Below are 23,889 nucleotides of genomic sequence, written 5' to 3' on the forward strand. Positions count from 1 at the left end.
TGCACTTACATGAATTACAAACATTATTTGAGTGTTGGTGCAATGAAGGGAATGTTAGTTATTCTCAGTGGTGGGCACACTTCCTATAATCCGATAACAGATAATTATTGAAGATAATGTTTTCATTATCAGATTATCTTTTTTAGATAACTTTAAAAACCATTATTGGACTAATTATCTTCTGATAAATTGTCGTCTGACAGTAAACCACGCTGAACAGTGGCAAACATTTTTAAAATTTAAAATCAGTTGAGACCTACCTGTTAAAAGTTTCCTAAGAGATATATAGTTCCACCCTCTGCAAACAGAAGAGAGCTGCTTTCAGAAGAAACCACTCTATCCTCTGCAGGCAAAGGAGAACTGGTCACACAAAAAATCGTTTTCTTTAACACCATACTGATATGCTTGTTGGGGAAAGTGTAGTGACATGGACCCACAACAGGGGGCGCAAATGAACGGTCAATAGATGAGCCAAAAGGTAACAATTTAATGTTGTGAATGTGCACAACGAATATACAGACAATCACAGAATCTAATAGCAGTCAATCCACAAAAGTGACGTGTGGGCAGGCTCGAGGATAGAAGACGTCTGTCCTGAGAAGAGCCGGAACCACACGATTTCCACCGCCACAGAACCCGGTGAATACTGGAGCCGCCAAGTCCCAAATTCCCAGGTGATCACCGTCCCCGACTGTCGGATCTGGTACTGCTGGCGAGGAGCACAAACAATGAGACGTGGGTGTGTGCACACCCAGTAACAAAAACAGTCAGAAGGTGGAAGGTCACCTCCACCTCTAACACACACTCGTGCAGCTCCTGTCAAACACTTATCTGGTTGGGGTGTGAAGCGAAGCCGTCGCGGATTACGCCAACCTCACTCATAAGGCACTCCACAGGAAAGCAGCTGCAAAATGAATTCAGACTAGGACACAGTTAGTAGTTAGTTTCTGGCTGAGGATATTACCTTCACAGGTAGATGATATCTCGGCAACGAGGTGGAGATGATGTCCGGTCTTTATGGAGTGAGATGATGTAGCGTAGATGGGTGACAGCTGTCAAGAGATAATGAGTGACAGCTGTCACCCCCGGCTGTGTCCGTGGCGGCGGCGCCCTTTCGTGCCTGAAGCCCGCACTTCAGGTAGGGCGCCCTCTGGTGGTGGGCCAGCAGTACCTCCTCTTCAGGCAGCCCACACAACAACACTGGCAATATCACCCAAGTCATCCAGAGGCATACATTTTTAACTTATGGTTCAAATTTTAACCAAACTAATTTTGGACAAGTTATTTAAAATTACTGTCATGTCTGAAGTTTTATAAAGTGAAAATATCAGATATATGTTTTTGTTTTAAAGTAATCTGCTAATTTTTAAGGTTTTGTGAGCACATGCTGTGACCAGTAGTGCGTTATGGGTAGGATAGGGTAATCTCAATACGTTCACGACAAGACAAATGCATATCAGACACTCTGTTCAGGCTCCATGGACAGCAGTATTAAACTCTAGTGCCTAAAACTCTCATGAATCTATTCTCTGGTTTATAGATGTTATTGTATTTGCGTTTGTTAAAGTCCATGCATCTTAAATGTAGCAGACAGTGATTATCTGGAATTTTGTTTTGGCAAGTTTTCAAGGCCTCTACTGCCATCTACTGGCCAGTAGTGTTCATGGCAGTATTCGCCCTAAGCACTAAGCATCTGGGCACCAGTATATGGCAGTGTTCTACTTATTTTGACCCCGGTTATATCAGATGGTTGTCAAATCAACTTTTTGGCTTTGCAAATGGCTTTTTTTTTTTTTTTTTTTACAAATTAAGTTTAAAAACAAAACAAAAAAACAAAAAAAAAACATTACAAGAGAGCTCTGCCCTGTTTGCACATGCACAGTGCGAGCGGTTGGACGCTTGTAGCTCTTCAGCAGCAGGATACACAATAATATCAAACAGGTTTGATTTTCATTCCACCATGCAATTGGCGATCAGGAGGTGGTCGTGATATGTTGAACGCAGCTTGTTACTCCATGTACACTACATGATGCAGGACGCGCGATTAACCTGAAACTCCAAAAAATTCCAGTCCAAAAAAAGTCCAAAAAAAATTCTTGCACAAATGAAAAATCATCTGATAAAGGGCCAAAACTCGCACAGTGTAAAGCCAACATTTATGTGTCAAGACAATACTGAGTGCACGTTTTACAACATCATAAAACATGCGCACATCATAAAATGTGCGCACGGCACTAATAAAACGTTTGCACATTCTCTCCACATGCAAAACATTTTGCGATGACACTTCCAGGGCTCCGTAAAAATACCTGTTTTTACAAATAAAAAATTGAATATTTTACAAAAGCACATTTATCTGCAAACACCAACACACGACACGTCGCATTAACATGTTGGTTTACATAATGAATGACTGAACCAATCAGTGTTTAGCAAAGGCACTTTTACCCAGAATCCTTTGCGATCTGTCTGTGTTTGTTACAAAACCTCAGAATTAGTGCATTATTCAACATTAAAAGATATATGTTAGATTTTAACTTTGTACAAATGACAGAATTGACATTAATGGAGTTATTCTATCAGTATTCACACAAAGCCATAAGTCAGTATGACTTTATTTTTCAAGACCTCCACCTGACCGGAACATTGTGATTGGTAGAGAGCTGGCTTTGTGGCTGCTCTCACAGTGCTTCTGCCATGTAGCCTCCAGCAGGGAGCAGCATGTTTAGACATATAAGTACTGGCTCATTGTTTGAGTCTTTTGTCGCTTTTGATGCTTCCAAAGGTGATTGTGGTGTTAAAACTTAAATTCAGCTTGTTAGTAATTGCAAATGTATCAGAGACAATACTGGAATTTATCGGTTATCTGTAACTTCCGATACATTTTTGGGTGGTTTATTGGTTTATCTTTATCAAAGATAACTTTTCAGTTATCTGATTATCTGTTATCGAAGTTAATTTTTTGGTTATCTGTGCCCACCACTGGTTATTCTTATGTTAAATGTCTTTCACTCAGACATGAATGAATACATATGTTGTGTCATGGATATAATAGATGTGTAATATCTACCTGGCTTTTCCCAGTTCCTGGTCCACCGACTATAAACACAGAGTGTCTGACAGCCAGCAACTCCTCCAGCTGAGTCACCTGAACACACACAAACATCTGAATTAATTCCCTTAAAATATGCACTAGATTAGTTGCAAGTTTCCACATCCCTCACAAAGCCCAATGCCTATTCATTCATTCATGCATTTTCTGACACTTATCCGGGTCTGAGTTGTGGTGGCAGTAGACCAAGCAGCTCATCTCTAACTCTTCCTGGGGATCTCAAGGCATCTGAGAGATATAATCCCTCCAGCATGTCCTAGGTCTTCCTGGAGCCTCCTCCAAGTTGAATGTGCCTGGAAGACCTCCCAAGGGTGATGAACAGGGCGCATCTTAAGCAGATGCTTGAATCACTTCAGCTGGCTCCTCTCAATACGAAGAAGGAGCGGCTCTATTCTGAGTACCTTCCAGATATTTCAGACTTTGCATGGCATTGATATTGCAAAAGTCTATGTAGGTTATAATTTATTTTAGAATAGATTTATCTTTTTTGTTCTTTTATTGCAATATGTGCAGTTGTTGATGATCCTTTTACATAGTAAATAACTGTCACCACGGTGGCAATCCAGTCTTTATATATCAGTCATATTTCTAAGACCTCCTTCACGCAAAACATAAATGAGCAAGAATCAAGCAGAATCAGCCAAAATGGGAAAAAACATAAACTTCAATGCACAGTCGGGAGGGACAGACAGCCAGACAGCCATGTACCACTGGCGGATGACCACGTAGAATGTGGCGGATCTAGTCCGGACTGAGTTGTGCTCAACCGCACGACCTCACCCCAAACGTTGTTGGACAACAGTACGGAGACACAGACTGCTGTCAGACTGCACCAGAATCATAAGTAAAGCGCTCAGACTGCTGAACGGATGCACCTGAGTGCTGTCACTCACTCACTCACTCACTCACCCACTCACTCACTGATTCGCTCCACCACTCTCTCTCTTGTGTGCACTGATCTCTGAGCAGGACACTGCACCGGCAGGATGGATATGCGGATCCGGATCAAGATTTCTCTTTATATAGGCTTTGAAGCATTACATCAAAATTAATTCACAGAAGTTTCCCTAAGAACCATTTCAATTTTCACATATATGATGTACTTTCAGTATGAAGTTCTCCTCCGGTTGCAGATGCAGCTCACTGACTGCCTGACGAACAGCGCTGTCCAGCTCAGGATCTCTCTTTCTGGGCACGTCCAGCTGGGGGAACAGGTCACTGATCAACCCAAGAAATATCAGCACGTCACTGGTCACTATTTTAGGCAGGTTGAAGTCCCTCAGTGCTCGCATCAGCACCTAGGGCAGAAAATAGAAAGCCGTTTACTCTAACATACTTATAGATCACACAGCAGAGGGCGGAGCTTAAGTGATTGTCCTATCTATCTGTATGACCTGTCCATTTACAGATGCTAAAGCTCAAAAAGTGTCCAATAGATTCAGGTCAATTTTTTTTTATAAATAAATAAACTGAGGGAACAGTTTGCATATTAAGGACCTCAAAAAATATTTCTTCAATATTAATTTCATTTAACAATTTGGGACTGGTTTTCTCGTTCTAAATCAGTCTTGGTTTATCATGTCACTGAATAGAAAAGAAACAATTTTTGCCCTCTGTTTTACTCTGGCAGAGGTCTGTGCTTAAAGCCCTTCTAATTAAAAAAAAATGAATACAAGAGAATTCCAGGAGATCTAATTTTGAAAACATGGAAACTGTCACCTGCTTAACGATAATCCTGTGCTATTTACTTGATCACAATTCTCAATCCTAATATTAGTCTGAATAATATAAGATATAAAATTATTCTAACTTGACATACTGCAAAAACCCCAAACCTCTTCATAATTTCTGCATTATTCAAAATGTTGCATGACTGCACACAACTGTCCTTCGTGTAACATGAGATGCATCATTGTGTTTTGAAGCGTTATGTACTTGTTCCTCGGGTCTGCTGCGGTCTTCCCTCTTCAGAGATCCAGCCACAACCAGGACTGATTTGATGGCTCTCAAACCCCAGTCATAGTGATCCTGCCCATGAAAGATGATCAATTCACATACATGTTAAAAAGCATCATATAACTGAGATTTAAAACAACAGCTATATCTAAAAAAAAGAATCCTCACAGCATCCTAAGGTGATCATATTTCATATATGACCCTTCTTAAAGTAAAGCAATGTTTCCCAAAAACATTATTATTCAAGACACTGCTTAGAATCATGACTGGACTTTTTTTTTTGCATCATGTTGTAGTGAGGGCGGCACTGTGGCTTAGTAGTTAGCACTGTTGCCTCACAGCAAGAAGGTCCCGGGATCACTTCTTGCCCTGGCCTTTCTGTGTAGGGTTTACATGTTCTCCTCGTGTTTGCGTGGGTTCCCTCCAGGTGTATCAACTTCCTCCCAGGTCCAAAGACACGCAGGTTAGGTGAATCAGAGACTTTATATCAGTGATGTCCAAAGACATTCCAGAAAGGGCAGAGAGGGATCAGGTTTTCTTTGCAACCATTGACACCAGCAGATGATTTCACTGATGAACTCATTCCATGTGCACAAAATATCAGTTTGTGCAAATGTTAGTTTAACAGTGTTGTTTGTTTTATTGATTTATTGTGATTTTGTAGTTCAATTGGTTTAGTCACTTTAGTTAAGTTATGTTGCCGTTACGAGTGAGTTCATGTTGCTGACACCATGAGTGAACTGTGTATTGTGTTTGATCTCAACCCTATTTGTATCTAAAATTAGAAGCACCTGCGTGCGGTATAGACAAACAGCTGTGTGTGCTTGGAGAATTTGGAGAAATTGTGCACAGTGCAAATTTCTCCAATCACAGCCACATTACCCTATAACTTCTGGGTTGTCTGGGTGTCTTGGTGGCTTTCCTCACTCTTCTCCTTCTTGCACAGTCACTCAGTTTTTGAGAACTGTCTGCTCCATGCAGATTTACCATAGAGTGCCATACTGTTTGTATTTCTTCATAATTGTTGTAAATAAAGTATAAGACATATTCAGTGGCAGTTTTACCATCAGAGAGCCTCGTCCACAACTACCACAAAAGACTACAAGCTGTCATTGATGTTAAAGGGGGCAATACACAGTATTAAGAACAAGAGTATGTAAACTTTTGACCAGGGTCATTTGGGTAGTTTCTGTTGTCATTATGATTTAAAAATAGTAAACACAGTTGCTTGACAATAAATGGCTTCACCCAACCACTAATAGCACAGGGACAGTTATATGAAGCTGTATTGACAGGTATGAAGTGGTTTTCTGTACCTGTTTGGACAGCAGCTCCTTACAGAGAGTATAGAGGCTGATGAACTTGCGTGCCAGTATACGAGCATCTATGAACCCTTCTGCCACCAACATAATCTCACAAATCAGCTCAAAATCTGGGATCACCATGGCACAGGGCCTGAACAAGAAGTAACACAGCTGTTAATTACAAAGCTCTGATGTCAGCAAATGTTTGTCCTTATTTTGTTTCAGTCATACCTGAACAGAGCTTTGAGGTTCTCTGGGAGCTCCGCCCTGCCGGCATAACCTGGGTTCAAAGTAATGAAGATTCCTACTGTTGGCTTCAGCTCAATCTCTTCTCCAAGGAAATGGAATCTATAGACACAACACTGATTTAAGACAATACCTTTCTAAAATAAAAAGGAATAAAAGATACATCACTGAATAAATATATGCTATATTGAGAGCAAGTTCTATTATTATTATAATACCGACCTGTGCTTCTTGTTGCGTATGGCGTCCTGTATTGTCTTCACCTGTACGGCCACCACAGAAAGCACTTCAACAGAGATCCTGTTGAACTCATCAAAACATCCCCACACTCCTGTCTGAGCCAGACCCTTATAAATGTTACCTATGGACTATATATGACAGAGAAATGACCAAAGCTTAGACAGAGTGACAAATCAAATAGAGCAATAATTTAAATTGTGCCTAGCCCATTGTTACCTTATAATCCATCTGTTCTGAGCAGTTAAACACATACACCATGATGCCCAGAGAGCGTCCGAGGTCCTTCGTTGTCTCTGTTTTACCAGTGCCAGCTGGGCCAGAGGGAGCACCGCTCATAGTCAGATGGAGTGACTGGGTCAGTGTTATGTAGCATCTGCCAGAGTGTTGAGATTTGTAGTTCAGTGTCAGTGCTGCTCAGCCTAAACCTCTAAAAAAGCTGACTATAAATCATTCTTGTTGCTCCCTTTGTTTCAAAGTTATGGCAAAAAATTACTTTCAGACTATTCAGTGACCTTGATTGATCTTGACCTTCATATAAATGGCAAAACACATGCACTGACTGCAAGATTCTCACTAAGCCCTCTGGGGCTTGGAGGTAGAAACATGTCACAGATCATTCCACAAATGATTTACCTAGCTTTACCCGGCACTCAGTGCTTTTTTAGTTCTTGTTTTTTAAGAGATACTTGTTCGTTTTATTGCATGCCCTTCTGTCTATTCCTACTGTTCTATGCTGCGATGTGACACTGAAATTTCCCCATTGAGGGATGAATAAAGGCTTTCTTATCTTATCTTATCTTAAAAAGTGTGCAGTGTGATTGAGAGTGTTGGGGTAAATTTGATAGATTTTTATGTGTCTTATTTTGATAGCACTGTTGCTAAGGTTTCATGTTGTGTTCAAAGTGGCAGGATGGAAAACTCTTGCTCTCTGAGGGCAATTTTTTTTTCTGCTGTACTTAATCATGAGGTGCTGACAAGCATACATTTGTCTGAAAAATAATTTTCACTGGTACCACTTGAATCAATGCTGGCATCTCATCTGAGCGTTTTCTCAGTATGCACAGCTTTAGTGTTGTAAATACTGTAAGGTCCATGACATGCAGTGTGTACCTGTCAGTGAGTGGGGTGATGACTAGTCTGTTGGTGTTCCCCAGGTATTCATAGCTGAACTGGAACTGGGCATCACAGATATTCACAAAGCAGTGTCTGGTTTCATCATTCCAACAGTGGCGTAACTGGGACAGCCATGCAAATGCTTGACCTGTTGTCACCTAAGAGACAAACACAGAAACTAAATTCTTTCCAGGATAACAATCTTATGTCTTCTCTAACATCACACTCAAATGAAGTATGGAGCAGCTTTATTGGAAAAGCATATTTGCTATATTGCCAGGAGGAATTTGATTCAACCATTTAAAAGCAAATGGGACTGATCACCTTAGTATATGTCATTTGAGAGAGTATGGGTGTACAGTCATATCTTGAGGTGTGGAGATGTTACACCTCCCACCCTCTGATCCCTCTAAGCTACTACCGTTGACAGTGCAATGGAAAAATGCTGTTATATGATGATAAATGGCCAAGTCACAAATTAATGTATGTGCCACTAACAACAGGATGAATTATCACCAACATTTCAGCATTTTTTAGAAGACAAGGAAATATACTGTGTTGTTCCAAATATAAGATTGTGTTTTTTCCCTTTTTTTATGACAAAATGGGATCATCTTACATTCAGGGGCTAGACATTTGCATATCCACAACAGACTGTGGTGCCAAATACCAGTTAAACAAATGGAGCTCCCACTGAAGGAACATGCCTGAAAGCTCAGCACATTACAGAGAAACACTGTGATTTCCCTGAACATAGAGTACCTCAAACATTGAAAAGTGAACCACCAGTTTTGTGAAGTTACATCGCAAACCTTAAGGCTATGGTGGTAAGTGCTGTAGAGACATCAAACAAGTCTCAAGCAGCCAAGAAATATAGTGTAACAGAGTAATGACAGAAGATTGTGAGTATTAAAAACAGTCAGAAGTTTTTTCTTTTTCAAAAATATGACTTGAAAAAGGGAGTTGTCTTAGTATATTTGGAACAATTCAATAAATATGTAAATATGAAAATAACTGCTTTCAACATATTTTTATTATATAGATGGGACAGTAATTCAACCATGGACAAAAGATGTCACAGGTTTTCAACATAATTGAAAACACTACCTTCTGAGCAATGAGATTAGCGACAACGTCTCGAGCATGGACATCAATAGTACAGACAGTCATAATCTTCTGTCTGTCTCCAGGAGTCAAATCTCCAAGCAACATGTGAATCAGTGAGTTCAGCTGAGTGATCTGGAAAGTCAGAAAACAACACTGACCAGTGTGCACAGTAACAGAACCAACTAAAATAATATAATGAACTTCTTGAAGTTTGGTATTACCTGTTTTTTGTTGTAGTCTTTGAGGGCACTCTCAAATCCTTCCTCCATCCTCTCAAAGGCAATACCTACATCTGTGGCCCACCACACCTGACTACCAGTTAACCCAACCTATGAAAGGAAGGCCAGTGGATACTCCTATATGTAATTTGATAAATTTACGAAGTTAAAATAGTGATTCTAAAGATGAGACATTAAGATACCTGTGCAGGATAGTCAAAGAGCCACTGGTCTCGCGGTTTGTCTTCATAGGCGCTAACGGCTTCCTGGATCTCTTTTCGAACGGTGCAGCGCATTGTGTTTTCTAAGGCACCGAGCCAACATTCAGCCTGAAGAATGATACACAATATTATTGTTAAACCTCATGGAATAAAGCTGACAGTCTACACTACAGGCACACATTGATAATATTGTTTTAAACTCAATGTGGTGGCGAACAGTGGCTAAATTACAAACATTGTATCATTGTCCAAATACATCTGGCCCTGACTGTATGTGTTCAAAAAAATCATATGTTGTTTCATACCTGTCCTTCACAGACACACGGTTCAGAGAACGGAACATATTCTCCCTCTCGGCTGTACATCCCGATAGCGACGGTCTCCGTGTGTTCCTCGGCATCTCCACCAGCATCTGAGGCTTTGAACTGAAGATCTGCTATATTGTCAAACAGCTTCAGCAAGTGTCTAGTCACCTGGAAATTGGCAAGACACACCAATCAGTCTATATGTTTACGTTTGTTCTTATCATCTCTCTAAGCTCGACAAAATACTTTAGGAAAACTTGCTGCAAAAATACACTGTAAAACAATGCCTACAATGTGTAGACGCTTGGTCAACATGATTATTTAGTAATCTCCATCCATGTTATACTTTACAACCACCTCTTTGGGCTGTGTTCCCTTGGAGACAATCTCCAGTAGGTCGGAAGCAGAGACAAAGTAAAATCTGGGGAAGGTGAGCCTCTTGGTTTCCAGGTACTCTGCAAGAGCCTTCTCACACACAGATAGCCTCTGCTGTAAGGTCTCTAGCTGCTCCAGAAAATCAGGCTGGTTGGTTACCTCTATCACATTATCGTTCTGGACAACCTCAATCATCAAGTTCTAGGTCCACAAAGAAGTTGTAGAAAGTAGAAAAATTAAATAACACGGGTTAGGGCACAGTGGGTGTATTCAAGACTGGAGACAGTGCTCTAGTGTGCACAGTGTGTGTAACCTGAAGGTCCCTGTGAATGCCCTCGAAACGCTGGGCATCAGTAGCTAGCTGGTACCGGATATCCTGACTGTTGGTGAAGATGCTGTTGAGGTGAGTCCAGGTCCTCTGGACTGACATCCAGGAGGAGATGACCAGGTCGGCCACCATCAGCTTCCGCTGCCATCCACTTACTTCTGCCTGGAAGTACTCTACGTACTTGCTCATCAGAATGTTCTGCAGTTGGACCTGAAGATGAAGAAAATAGGATATCGAGGAGGTCAGTGTTGGAAGCCACACTAATCACACAGCAGTATTATCATTTCCTGTTTGTCATGCATTAATTAATACCTGTTTGGTTTTGGTAAAATATGAATAAATTGCAAGGTGTTACAGTGGTAATTGAAAGATTAAGACTTACATCCCAAAAAAAACTACAATATGAATGAGGAGTGTACAGTGTATCTACATGGCTACTTAACCTACATATGACTTGCATTATAGACTCCAGATTCTCACTCACCTGGTTGTCCTCCAGTGTTTCAATCAGATTCTCGTCAGTTTTGAGCAGAGGGGTTTCTGTGCTCAGATAAGTTTCATAGGATAATGACATAACACTCCACGTTTGTGTTATTTCTGCCAAAACCTAAGCAAAGGCACAACATGGTTCTTTTAAAAAGCAACCTTTGGCACAATTGAAACCAGCGTTGAAAGTGAGTCATTAGGTCTGACATATGAGCAACAGTGTTTTTGATTTCACATTGCTTTATTACAGTCTGTCAGCTTTAATATATCTGTCATGCCCCGCCCTGATATAGGCTCCTATAGTGTATCTCCATCTGCCCCAGCTTTGTTTTATTGTTGTATTCATCATGTGTTTATTCTATGTTCAATTTTTGCTTTATCACTTTCTTTCTTTGTTACTTTTATACTTCAGCCATGTTTCAGTTCCGTTCTTGTTTTGTTCAATCAGTCTGTGTTTTCATGGTTTATCATTTAGTTATTGTCTGCTTATTTTTGCTGTTGTCATTTCTGTTATATGTAGTACTCTGATGTCAGGTTTTATCACTTAGTTTCTGTTTTACTTATAGTTTTTGTCTGTTCCAGTTTAGTTTTGTCATAGTGTTTAATTTCCTATTATTCTCTGATTAGTTTTATGTTGTTTTTCTTCTGTGTTTATCATCTTTTGGTTTGCTTTTCAGTCCTATTCAAGTTTTCATTACCTGCTCATGTTTCCTTTGTATGGTCTTTAGCTGTCATGTCTGTAATTCTCGTCACTGCTCACTTACACCTGTCTGTCTCATCCTGTCTTCGTCTGTCCCGTGTCTGCACTCATCTCAGGTCTCACGTGTTCACACCCAGCTTCTTTGTTATCACTGTCTTCCCTGATCATTGCACTCTCTTGTCCTTGCACCTGCACTTCCTCATCTGTTGGCCACACCCCGTTTTGTCTGTCATTTCCTTGCCCACTTGTCACTGCCTTTTCTCGCATCTCTTTTCCCCTCTTGGATTCACCTGACCACACCTCCTTTCCACTTCCTCCCTGCTCATTTGTCGACATTGTCACTTACCAGCTCACGTCACTGTTCTGTTGTTTGCCTAACCGTGTTTTTGACCCCTGCTCTGCTTTTTGGAACCTGTTTTTGCCTCTGCTCTGATTGCCCTGTTTGCTAGTTTACTGAACCCTGCTTGTTTTGGACCTTGACTTATTGTCTCACCCTTATCTGTACTTTTGCACCGTGGACTGCTTGCCTGTGTACCGTACCCGTGTCTCCATTAAAGACCCAGCCTTTACTCATACGCCAGCCTGTGAGTCTGGATGTTGCATCCAGCCTCAGTCAGTGCCTCGCTACCTCCCAGCCTGACAATATCTGTTGTACTGACTTAAGAATATGATAAATACTACAGTTTACCAGACAAAGGATTTAGAACAGTATTATGTCTGGAAGAAAAGGATTTTGAAAATCATCAGTCATCAGTAAAAAATGGTATTCTTCATTGTGGATGTATCACAACACCAGTGTTGCCACAGTTACTTTGCAAAAGTAATCCAATTACTGATTACTCCTTGAAAATGTAACTTAGTTACTATACTGATTACTCAATTTTAGAAGTAACTAAGTTAGATTACTAGTTACTTCATTAGTTACTTTCAGCAGCTGCTGACAAGAACCCCCCCGACCACCACCACCTCGACATAAAAACCAGTTGTTTTTTTTTTTTTTTTTGCCAATACTCACTTTATAGTCACCCTTTCTGGACGTCAATGAACATAAATACCTGTTTAACAAAAAATAAAAACTAAAATAAAGACATCTTTCTTGACCTCATATTTAACTGTTGACAGCACTATAACAGTAAAACATGCAATTTCTAACCTACATTGTTTATAAATGTAACTATTAAATTCTTTCTAACATTTTCTAACAATTAAATTCTCTCTAAACATTTTGGTTGTTGAAATTATTATTATTACTATAAGTAGTATTAGTAGTGTAGTAGTAGCAACAGTAGTAGTAATAGTAAAAAAAAAAGGCTTCAAAACTGGACCTTTAATCTAGGGTTGTTGTGGTGAACCGCGTTCCTGCCCCACCCCACGCTCCCTTTCCATCTGGATTCACCACTGCTTTGGCATTTGAGCATAAAAAATGGATAAAGTTTATTTATTTAGCAACGTTTTTTACATTAGTTGTTAATGCGTTCGCGGATCAGCTGTGTTTAGCGAGGACACACAGAGCGGCTCAGAGTTTTAAATAAAGGGAAATACAGCGCAAAAATGTCTTTGTAAAGCTCAGTGCATGTGTGCTGTCATCACCACGCTTTGAGAGATGATGACTGCTCATAGCTGCTGCAGAAAACCGCAGAAAAAAGCTCGCAGCTCTCTGAAAGTGGACTAAGTGGGCAGTTCAGTTGACCCCCGAGCTCCCCCTGCCCACGGGCCAGTTTAATGCTGCAATCGACGAGCAATGCAAAAATAATAGTTAACGCACAGTGACTTGGAGGAGTACCTTTAATCTGATTACTGATTTGGAAAGATTAACGTGTTAGATTACTTGTTGCGGAAAAAAGCGGTCAGATTAGAGTAACGCATTACTAAGTAATGCGTTACTGGTATCACTGTGCAACACAGAGATGCAAAAATGTGTATAATTACCTGGTGGAAGGATCACTGTCACACTAAACCATCCAATATAAACAACCAATCAAAATACATGAGTTAAAACATCGATTGAGTTAATTAACACTGTTGAACTGTGTATAAGGACAAAGGGGAGGTATACTGCCCAAGAATCCCTCTAGTTGCAGTATCTTCTTCTTCTTCTTCTTCTTTGTCTTTCGGCTGTTCCCGTTAGGGGTCGCCACAGCAGATTAATCGTTTCCATCTCACCCTGTCCTCTGTATCTTCCTCTGTCACACCAACCACCTGCATGTTCTCCCTCAGCACATCCATAAACCTCCTCTTTGGCCTCCCTCTTCTCCTCCTGCCTGGTGGCTCCATCCTCAGCATTCTCCCTATATACCCTGGGTCCCTCCTCTGCACATGTCCAAACCATCTCAATCTCGCCTCTCTGACTTTATCTCCAAACCGTCCCACCTAAGCTGTCCCTCTGATATGTTCATTCCTAATCTTGTCCATTCTTGTCACTCCCAAAGAGAATCTCAACATCTTCAGCTCTGTCACCTCCAGCTCCGCCTCCTGTCTTTTTGTTAGTGCCACCGTCTCTAAGCCGTACAACATAGCTGGACTCACTACTGTCTTGTAAACTTTCCCCTTCACTCTTGCTGGTATTCTTCGGTCACAAATCACTCCTGCCACCTTTCTCCACCCACTCCACCCTGCCTGCACTCTCTTCTTCACCTCTCTACCACACTCTCCATTACTTTGAACAGTTGACCCCAAATATTTAAACTCATCTACTTTCACCACTTCTATTCCGTGTAACTGCACTATTCCACTGGGCTCCCTCTCATTCACACACATGTACAAAGCATATCTCCACCTCTCCAGACTAGACTCAACTTGCTCTCTACTCTCACTACAGATCACAATGTCTGCAAACATCATAGTCCATGGGGACTCCTGTCTGATCTCATCCGTCAACCTGTCCATCACCACTGCAAACAAGAAATGACTCAGAGCTGATCCTTGGTGTAATCCCACAATCTGGTTAGAAACTCTACTGCCATCTCTCCTAGACATTTCCATGCCTCCACTGAAATGTCATCTGGACCAACTGCCTTTCCACTCTTCATCCTCTTCATAGCAGCCCTCACTTCTTCCTTACTAATCTCTTGTACTTCCTGATTTACTCTCACCACATCATCCAGCCTTTTCTCTCGCTCATTTTCTTCATTCATCAGCTCTTCAAAATATTCCCTCCACCTTCTCAGCACACGCTCCTCACTTGTCAGCACATTACCATGTGCATCTTTTACCACCCTAACCTGTTACACATCCTTTCCTGCTCTGTCCCTTTGTCTGGCCAATCGGTACAAGTCCTTTTCTCCTTCCTTACTATTCAACTTCTTGTACAGCTCGCAATATGCCTTTTCCTTCGCTTTTGCCACTTCTCTTTTCGCCTTACGCCACATCTCCTTGTACTCCTGTCTACTTTCTTCATTTCTCCGACTATCCCAAAATGTTTTCGCCAACCTCTTTCTCCTTATGCTTTCCTGGACCTCTTCATTCCACCACCAAGTCTCCTTGTCTTCCTTCCACTGTCCAGATGTCACACCCAGTACTGTCCTAGCTGTCTCCCTCACCACATCTGCAGTACTTTTCCAGTTGTCCAAAATTGCTTCCCTTCCAACCAGTGCTTCTCTCACCTGCTCGCTAAATTTCACACAACAGTCTTCCTCTTTCAGCTTCCACCATCTGATCCTTTGTTGGAGTCTCACTCTCTTCTTCTTCTTTACCTCTAAAGTCATCCTACAAACAACCATCCTATGCTGTCTAATGACACTCTCTCCTGCCACCACCTTACAGTCTCTGATTTCTTTTAGCTTGCATCTCCTATAAAGAATGTAGTCCACCTGTGTGCACCTTGCTCCACTCTTATATGTTACCCTGTGCTCCTCCCTTTTCTTAAAGTAGGTATTCACCACAGCCATTTCCATCCTTTTTGCAAATCAACTACCTCCTGTCCTTCCCCATTCCTATCCTTAATACCATATCTACCCATTACGTCCTCATCACCTCTGTTCCCTTCATCATCACCACCTCATCTAGCACACTCCAGAAATCTTCTTTCTCCTTCATCTCACAACCTACCTGTGGGGCATATGCACTGATGATATTCATCATCACCCCTTCAGTTTCCAACTTCACACTCATCACCCTGTCAGACACTTGCTTAACCTCCAACACACTTTTAACATACTCTTCCTTTAAAATGACCCCAACACCGTTTCTCTTCCTTTCCTCACCATGGTACAACAACTTGTACCCACCGCCGATGCTCCTGGTCTTACTTCCCTTCCACTTGGTCTCTTGCACACACAATATGTCTACCTTTCTCCTCTCCATCATATCAGCCAACTCTCTCCCTTTACCAGTCATACTACCAACATTCAAAGTCCCCACTCTCATTTCCACCCTTCTAGTTTTCTTCTTCTCTTGCTGTTTGTGGAAACGTTCTCCTCCTCTTCTTCGTCGTCTTCGCCCAGCAGTAGCCCAATTTCCACCGGCACCCTGTTGGGCAACAGCACCGGTGGCGGACGTTGTTAACCCGGGCCGCGACCAATCCGGTATGGGAATTTGATTCTTAGTCTGCATAGTTGGGTTGGCTTGTTTTACGCCGGGTGCCCTTCCTGACCCTCCTCATTTATCTGGGCTTGGGACAGGCACTCAGAATGTACTGGCTGCACACTCCATGTGGCTGAGTTACTAGTTGCAGTATCTATGTGACAATATACAGCATATACCGATAGCGTTGATCCATGTAACTAATGCATTATTATCAAATACAGTCACTGCTAACTGGAAAGCTTTGCTCTCTTGTCTGTAACTGTCATATGTACCTTTTCGATGGCCATTTCCTTCACAGCCTTATCCACTATGTTTTTGACCTCATCTTCTACACGGTGAAGCTGTAATTCCAGCAAGTCCCCCAAGGTGGTGCTCTCTCCCATCACAAACCTGACCTGAGGATCAGAGGAAAACATGATCCCCATGACTGATCAGATTACAGCGATAATTGAATTCACTGAACTATGTTTCACATTACAAACAAGACAGGAGGATGAGTTCCTGAAGGCATCTAAAGACCAGAGAGGTGCAGACAGGTACAATACATGGTGCAAACAGGCCTTTATATAAATATATATATATATATATATATATATATATATATATATATATATATATATATATATATATATATATACACGTGTGTGTGTGTGTGTACCTTTGTAGTCTTCATAAGCTGTTGCCAGTGTCTGTCCCTGATGGCAGAGTTCTGCAGCTCGTTGACGGCTCTGAGCGACGTCAACAGGTTCTTCACAGTCGATTCCAGACCTGTGTAGACGTCCCACACTCGCACTTCCTTATCCTGCATCTTCATCTCCTGTAAAGGTGTGATACTGAGAAAAATTAGGCTTCAGTCTACATTTTACACTTAAATATGTTTGGAGTTTTATGATAAACATCCTCAAATTCCCATAATTCCATGAGTGAGCAGAGAGAAACTGGGGAATCAATCTTTTTTTTTTTTTTTTAAGAAACCATTCATTTTTGACTTCTGTGTTGTGCAGTATGTCACATACATCCATGTCTAGAGTTTTTGTCTATGAGAGAAAAAGTCTAGACAGAGTGATGTGTAGCCAGCAGGAACTCCTTGCTCTTTAAAGCAACAGACAAAACATGCCAACACTCAAAAATAGATTTATTTTAAAAATGTATCAGCTGGAGTATTTTTGCCAGGATACTTTAGTGTCTGATTTTTTTAGACAACCCGTGATCTGCACTAGCTCACTGAAAAACAGTGACACTAAGCCTTTTTTGAAGTGCAAAATTAATGCACAATTTTATTCAAAATTATGTGCATTTTTAAATACATAAAACATGAAGTAAATTGTTTGCTTGAGGTGAGTTTTATGTATGTTTATATAAAGGAACATGTTGTACCTTCGCAAAACGTCTGAGTTCCATGTCCATCTGCTCAACATTGATTTCTTTCCATGGTGTCTTGGTCCAGTCCTCAATACTGGCCTGGTAGGAGCACAAGATTTTTTTCTTGACAATTTAATTATGATTCCCATTTTTCGTTTGCAGTTCAGAATTAAAGCAGCATTGCAGAAATGTGTTATGCACAGTCAAAATGTCAACAAACACTGACAGGGCATGACAGCTGAATAGCACCTTAACAAAGACGACCATGTCCCAGACAGCTTTGACCAGAATGATGTCAGAGCGACACTGGCGCAGCTGCTTGTATTCTGGGAAGTTGACCTCAAAGAGAGTGGCCGTGTCCTGCAGCGTCTTCATTTCTGACTCCATCACTGCTACTGCTTGGTGAGACTGAAACATTAAAATGATGTAAAAGTGGAGAAAACTGATTTAATTAAATCTGACCAAAAGTAGAGGTGGGCGGATCGATCCTAATATCAATAATATCGATACCAATGCTGGTATTGATATTGAACAATCCTCTTGTAAAAAGATCGATACTCAAGCTTTTTTTTTCTCTCCCGCACACAGTGACTGCTGCGCACACAGATTCATCAAAGTCAGCCCTCTACCTCAGGAGATTTTGTTTTAAGTTGTGTTGAGTGATGTTTTTTAAACAAAAATGTTGATTGTGATAATAAAGTATTTTGATGTCACGTACAATGTTTGGCGCAATTCTATCCGAGGTCTTTTGTATTCTCTGGATCTATGAAGCTTAAATATGAAAAAGTATCGGTATCGGTATCAATATTGGCGATACTGGGCCTGTATTTACTTGGGATCAATACCAAAATTCCCGGTATCGCCCACCTCTAACCAAAAGTAACTGTGATCAAGCTCCCAATATAACTGTAACTGGCCAATATGATGCATTAAAACAATAACAACAACAAGATATGTCCAGTTATGTTGAATTCTGGTCTCCTTCAGACCAGAATTATATTTCTTTCTGTACATCTTCAAATGGTGTCCAATCACTGTGTAAAATGCCATTAAAATTGATCAAATGCTTAGGAGGAGTAGGCCTAATGTTTACAAGGTCAACATCATGTGACACATCAATTAAACACATAAATCCAATTATCTCCCCTTGAAGACATGAGACCAGAATTAGTTTTCTTCATGCACATCTTCATATCATGTGCTATCATTGCGATAAGTTTTATTAAAATCTACTGTACAGCTTAGGAGGAGTGGTGGTTAAAATCTTCATGGACAGATAGACAGACAAGACAGGGTGATTCCTACATCTCCAAAACCAACAATTTATGTGTGTGTGTGTGTGTGTGAGAGAGGTGGTGGTGGAGTGGAGGGTGGGGGGGGGGGGGTGGGGGGTAATATGTTGATTACATTTACTTCCTACCTTGAGACAACAGGAGTAGTGGCTTTTTAATGTATGGAATGTGTAAACAAAGCACTTTATGACTCTCACCTTATCAATCAGTTTATATGGCTCCTCCACGCTGATCTTAAAGATGGCTTCTGTACGAAACCGCTCCCTAAACTCATGTTGCTTCACCTAAAATGTGAAAGCGATGCACATTCAGGTGTCATATGCCAGATCTGAAGTCAGCTCTCCATCCACGCACAGCGCGTGTGGTGTCAGTCATACATAATGCAGAGTAGGATTAAATATCAGCCACTGAGCGCTTTGTTGGGGTTTGCCGTACAGACATCCTACCCCACTCACACACAGTCTCACCTCAAACCGGACACATTTCCGACGTATAACCGAAACTTCACTGGCTTGTAGAGGCGCCACTTCGTGTTTGACAGTGAAGGCGGTCTTTCTCAAACTCTTCCACTGCTCTGGCAGCTCCTGTGTGCACAATGTAATAATCAAGCACATCTGTGAGCATCAGTGAAAGTGCATGTGTCACCGTGCAGTGGTACACACTTCGAGCTGTGTGTAGACACTCTCTGGGAGTTGCTGCCCGTAGGTTTTCAGCAGCTCAGCAGTGGATTTGAGTGGTTTGAAGTGCTGTTCGTTGCTGATCTGTCTATCTCGTATTGCCATGAGGTGTCCCATGATGTCCACAAGGCCAGTGTAGTCACCATTAGACACCTTGTTAGAGAGGCCGCGGGCAGTGTCTTGTACAAAACAGGATAAGTCCCTCACACTGAGGACATATAATGTTAGAGAGGAGATGAATAGAAAACAAAATCACTTATAGCCCTTCACTAAATCACTTTGACATTGTACAACACACACACACACACACACACACACACACACACACACACACACACACACACACACACACACACACACACACACACATGAGCATGGGTTTATCCATGCATGTGTGTCTAACCTCTGATTTACGTGGTTGAGGAGATGCTCCTTGAACATCCAGCTCCATCTCTTGATGACATTCATCAGTGTGTGCTTGAAGGGTCTGATATCAACCTGCAGCCAGCCGTTGAACACCCTTTTGTCTTCCATATTGCTTACTTGCACAAAAAGTGACTCAAATAGGTTGATCTACAATGAAGAACGGCATTGGCCTTCAGAGACATTAACCAAACTGAACAATGTATTAAGTTTGTTTTTTTAGCTTTCTTTGGTTGGTTTGATGTTGTGCAGACCTACAACATTGCCAGAATCCAATAGAATAATGAAAATAAACAAACCTGTTTCAAGTTTTTTAACTAACAAGAATCAACAAGAGCTGCACAGTATGAAGTCACGTGGACTCATTCATTGTGGGGTTTAGGTACTGTCTTACATCATCTCCATGACCTGGACCCATGTCACGTGACCTTAAATACCTGATCTGGTTTTCACTTACTTAGTTGAGAATGCAACTTTAAACATTCACACACATTACGTACAAAGAGGAAGCAAACAAAGTGGTTTTTACCACATTTGATGGTGTAGCTACACCATCGCTGGCCGGTGATCAGATCAGCTGAAACTCCGAGTGTGTCCACAGCGCTATGAGCAAAGTGACGACACATGAATGAGTTCACGCCTTTCCCTTCATTGTATATATGTTTTATTTATTTTCCACTCTTTCTGTCTGTCATGTGGACTACAATTTGTGGAAGTGACATTAGGCTAGCTGGCCAGCTGACAGCAATGTTCACACCATGCCATGCGCACTCAGACTTTGCTGGCCGGTCCTCATGTGATCTTGTCTGTATGTAATTATCAGCATGTCATGAGAGTATGAGAGCCCGCCCACACATGTGTATTGTGTGGAGTGTTGTTCATGTTGTTCATGGCACGATATGTGTTCTCCAGCTGAGTTGCGAGTACACAGCAGTCAGCTGTTCCAGCTGGATATTACGGTCATCCAGATGCTCACTGCCGTGGACAGCGATCGGACTCCGGCCACCACAGCGGCACCTGACAACGTTGGATCGTGGTGTGTGTGAGTGTGTGTGAGTGTGTGGGGGGGGAGGCACACACTCATACACCATTTGTGTTGTGGGGGGGGGGGGCGCACACACTTGCATGCCATTTGTGTTGCTTGGTAAAGGCACACTTGTGCGGTACTTGGAAAATGAGGGGCTATTCGCACAGCCAGCTCGAAAGTGGTCACCTGCTCTCTACTCTCATGCCGGCTGTGCCCCGCCTTTTCTAAGTGCCCCGTGAGTGGTGTTGGATGTTCGTGGGTGGCACCTGGACTGTAGCTGACTCCAGCCGAGAGTGAGTCGAATGGCCATTCATCGGGGGTTTGCCGATATTCGGCTGCTGGTATGAAGGCTGCCTTGATTGCTCCATGATTTCGTACAGCTCGTTGGCAGCGGCATGATATGTCCGACCTGCATATGACATGCCGTACGAATGCTGCAAACATGATCAGATGGCAGCGCGACCTCCTTTTGCCCGCCGTTTGAATGGGTTTCCAGTGTGAGCGGCACGCGAATGTAGAGTACGTGTGCTGTGCCAGAATGAATGTGGCAACTGCTTTATGAGGCATTTCAGTGTGTCAAATCTGGTATTTGTAAGACTAATTTTATTATTGAGTGATTATTACAATAATGCCTCACATTCACTCATTCACACAGACACACTTACACACCGATGTCCATTTGCAAATATATTAGTTTGTTAGCTAGCTAGCTAGATGAACAATGCGTGGTATAAATTCAATAAGTCCCACCTGTTCTTTGAAGTTCTCCAGGGTGGGTGGGTTCTTTTTGAGTTCATAGTCTGCATACAGCTCAGCTTCCTCCATACTTAACACATGGCCATATAGCAAGAACTGCCTCATGAATTCAGACCTGTAAATGTTAATAAAAAAGAGAAGTTAAGTTTCACCTTTTAAGGGCAAAATGGCAAAGGGAGAATATTGGGATTGCACCTAAAACACCAAAGGGCAGACAGCTGTCCTTTACCTGTCATCAGTCCAGAGGTAGCGGTAGCTGGAAAATGATGCCTGGTATTCCTTGACCTGTAAATCAACATACCTTTTCCAATTGTTGCGCAACAGTCATCGCAAAAATGTTTGTTTGTGTTAACAAAATCTGAATATATTGATTACAAGATTATAAATATCTAAAACAAAAACATATCTGAAAATGAATGTAAACACAAACCTTTACAATAGCTGAACGTGCACGTGAGCGGATTATGTGGCACATCTCTGACAAGTCCTCCATTTCATCTATGTCTTTCTGGTAGATCAGAAAATAAGAGCATGACCGTACATGTGCAAAACAAGTGCGTCTTTATGTGTGTAATGTCAACCTGGTCTCACGGCAAGTCATGATTCAGCAGCACGAAATATACATTAATCTATTGGTTTATGATACTGTGACGAAAAGCAGCCAGCACAAATTCATTCTAATTCATTCCGTGATGGCTGCACGAAATTAAAAGTGATAAAAGGGTTTATGGTTAGGGTTGGGGGAAAGAGTAAGATTAGGTTATGGTTAAGGTTAGGGTTGGGGGTAGGAGTAGGGTTATTTCATCACGGGAGCACAAAAAAAAAAACCCATGAGACTGGGCTGGTAATGTGCACACACTGTGTATTGCACCTGATAACTGTCGAGCTGTTTATGCTTTGCCACCCTGGGAATGAAAGATGCCATGCTGGTGATGTTGGCCACCATCTTATCCACAATGTCATAGAAGTTGCCACTGTGGCTGAAGTCCAGGGAGGGGTCAAAGGTCATGTCGTTGCTGCTGAGAAGCAGCTGGATCTGAAACAGTGCAATGCCTTGGGCAGAGTCAGTGTTGTCCAGGAGGTACTGCAGGGAGCAGCGTACTGCACTGTAGAAGCCTGCCAGGATTATCCCATCCACATAGTCAGTGTAGGTCTGCCACTCGGTGCTGCATGGATTTGACACAGCCAGCAGAGCCTGGTTCTCCTGCAATAGTCAAATGTATGCCCTAATGAACATGAACATTCTAATTCCAAACCAATTAATAGATTAACAGATTAACTACTTATTTCTTTATGCCTTTTACCTTTTTGTATTCAATCAGCGTTTGTGTGTCACTATCCACCTAATCTGCAGTGCCAGCACTGAGAAATGTGAAACCAATATACTGCACCTGCAGAAGGTCGTGTATCTTCTTCCCGGTGTTGGTGATGAGTGCATGCTGTTTGGAAACACTCTCTTTAATGTCAGTGAAGAGGAGGAGAACAGAACCACAGCTCTTCCTGGTGATGAAAGCCCTTTGGCTGAATTCCTGCATAAGATCCTGGATGGCCTCTACGTTGGCTTTGCTCTTTTGGACACGACTGAAAACATTCTGTAAATGGAGGAGAGAAACTCTATAAAATGTTACACAAGAACTATTTGTTACATTTGTACAATGAAGCTTTTTTGGGAGTAAAGATTGCATATAATAGTGGAACGCCACACACACACACACACACACACACACACACACACACACACACACACACACACACACACACACACACACACACACACACACACACACACACACACACACACACACACACACACACAGGAGATCTGTGAGCGGGTATAAAATGCCTTTAGGGCAGTCTCCCATTGCTTTTGATACCTGATTATCTATGTTTGTGGCACAAAAAAAATAAATAAATAAATAAAAATATATAATAAATAAAAATCCATTGGATACCCAATCCCGGCCTGAAATAGGTTTTTTTTTTTTTTTTTACATGGTACAACTGTGTGAGCAAATGAGAAACTTTTAAACATAATAAAAAAATGTGTGACTTTGGATAAATTGTGATCCATACAGTGTGAATAACTGTGTGAATAATTTAATTGGTGCACACTTGGT

The 23,889-nt window shown here is 41.6% G+C and overlaps 1 protein-coding gene across 1 annotated transcript in view; it reads right to left on the reverse strand.

The window, feature by feature from the left end:
* LOC117521073 (dynein heavy chain 11, axonemal-like) overlaps positions 1 to 23,889 on the reverse strand; it is a 138,553-nt gene that overhangs the window by 83,944 nt on the left and 30,720 nt on the right. The window contains 28 exon segments of the mRNA XM_034182390.1: positions 3,071 to 3,148; positions 4,216 to 4,410; positions 5,048 to 5,140; positions 6,385 to 6,523; positions 6,604 to 6,720; positions 6,841 to 6,986; positions 7,075 to 7,231; positions 7,969 to 8,129; positions 9,079 to 9,210; positions 9,300 to 9,407; positions 9,500 to 9,625; positions 9,823 to 9,990; positions 10,180 to 10,398; positions 10,511 to 10,735; positions 11,010 to 11,132; positions 16,508 to 16,630; positions 16,894 to 17,052; positions 17,613 to 17,696; positions 17,847 to 18,005; positions 19,087 to 19,173; positions 19,357 to 19,473; positions 19,552 to 19,774; positions 19,970 to 20,139; positions 21,767 to 21,887; positions 22,002 to 22,057; positions 22,203 to 22,280; positions 22,644 to 22,976; positions 23,164 to 23,364. Coding sequence (XP_034038281.1) covers positions 3,071 to 3,148; positions 4,216 to 4,410; positions 5,048 to 5,140; positions 6,385 to 6,523; positions 6,604 to 6,720; positions 6,841 to 6,986; positions 7,075 to 7,231; positions 7,969 to 8,129; positions 9,079 to 9,210; positions 9,300 to 9,407; positions 9,500 to 9,625; positions 9,823 to 9,990; positions 10,180 to 10,398; positions 10,511 to 10,735; positions 11,010 to 11,132; positions 16,508 to 16,630; positions 16,894 to 17,052; positions 17,613 to 17,696; positions 17,847 to 18,005; positions 19,087 to 19,173; positions 19,357 to 19,473; positions 19,552 to 19,774; positions 19,970 to 20,139; positions 21,767 to 21,887; positions 22,002 to 22,057; positions 22,203 to 22,280; positions 22,644 to 22,976; positions 23,164 to 23,364 — 4,098 coding nt within the window.

The sequence above is a fragment of the Thalassophryne amazonica genome, chromosome 12 (genome assembly GCF_902500255.1).
Source record: "Thalassophryne amazonica chromosome 12, fThaAma1.1, whole genome shotgun sequence".
Taxonomy (NCBI): Eukaryota; Metazoa; Chordata; class Actinopteri; order Batrachoidiformes; family Batrachoididae; genus Thalassophryne; species Thalassophryne amazonica.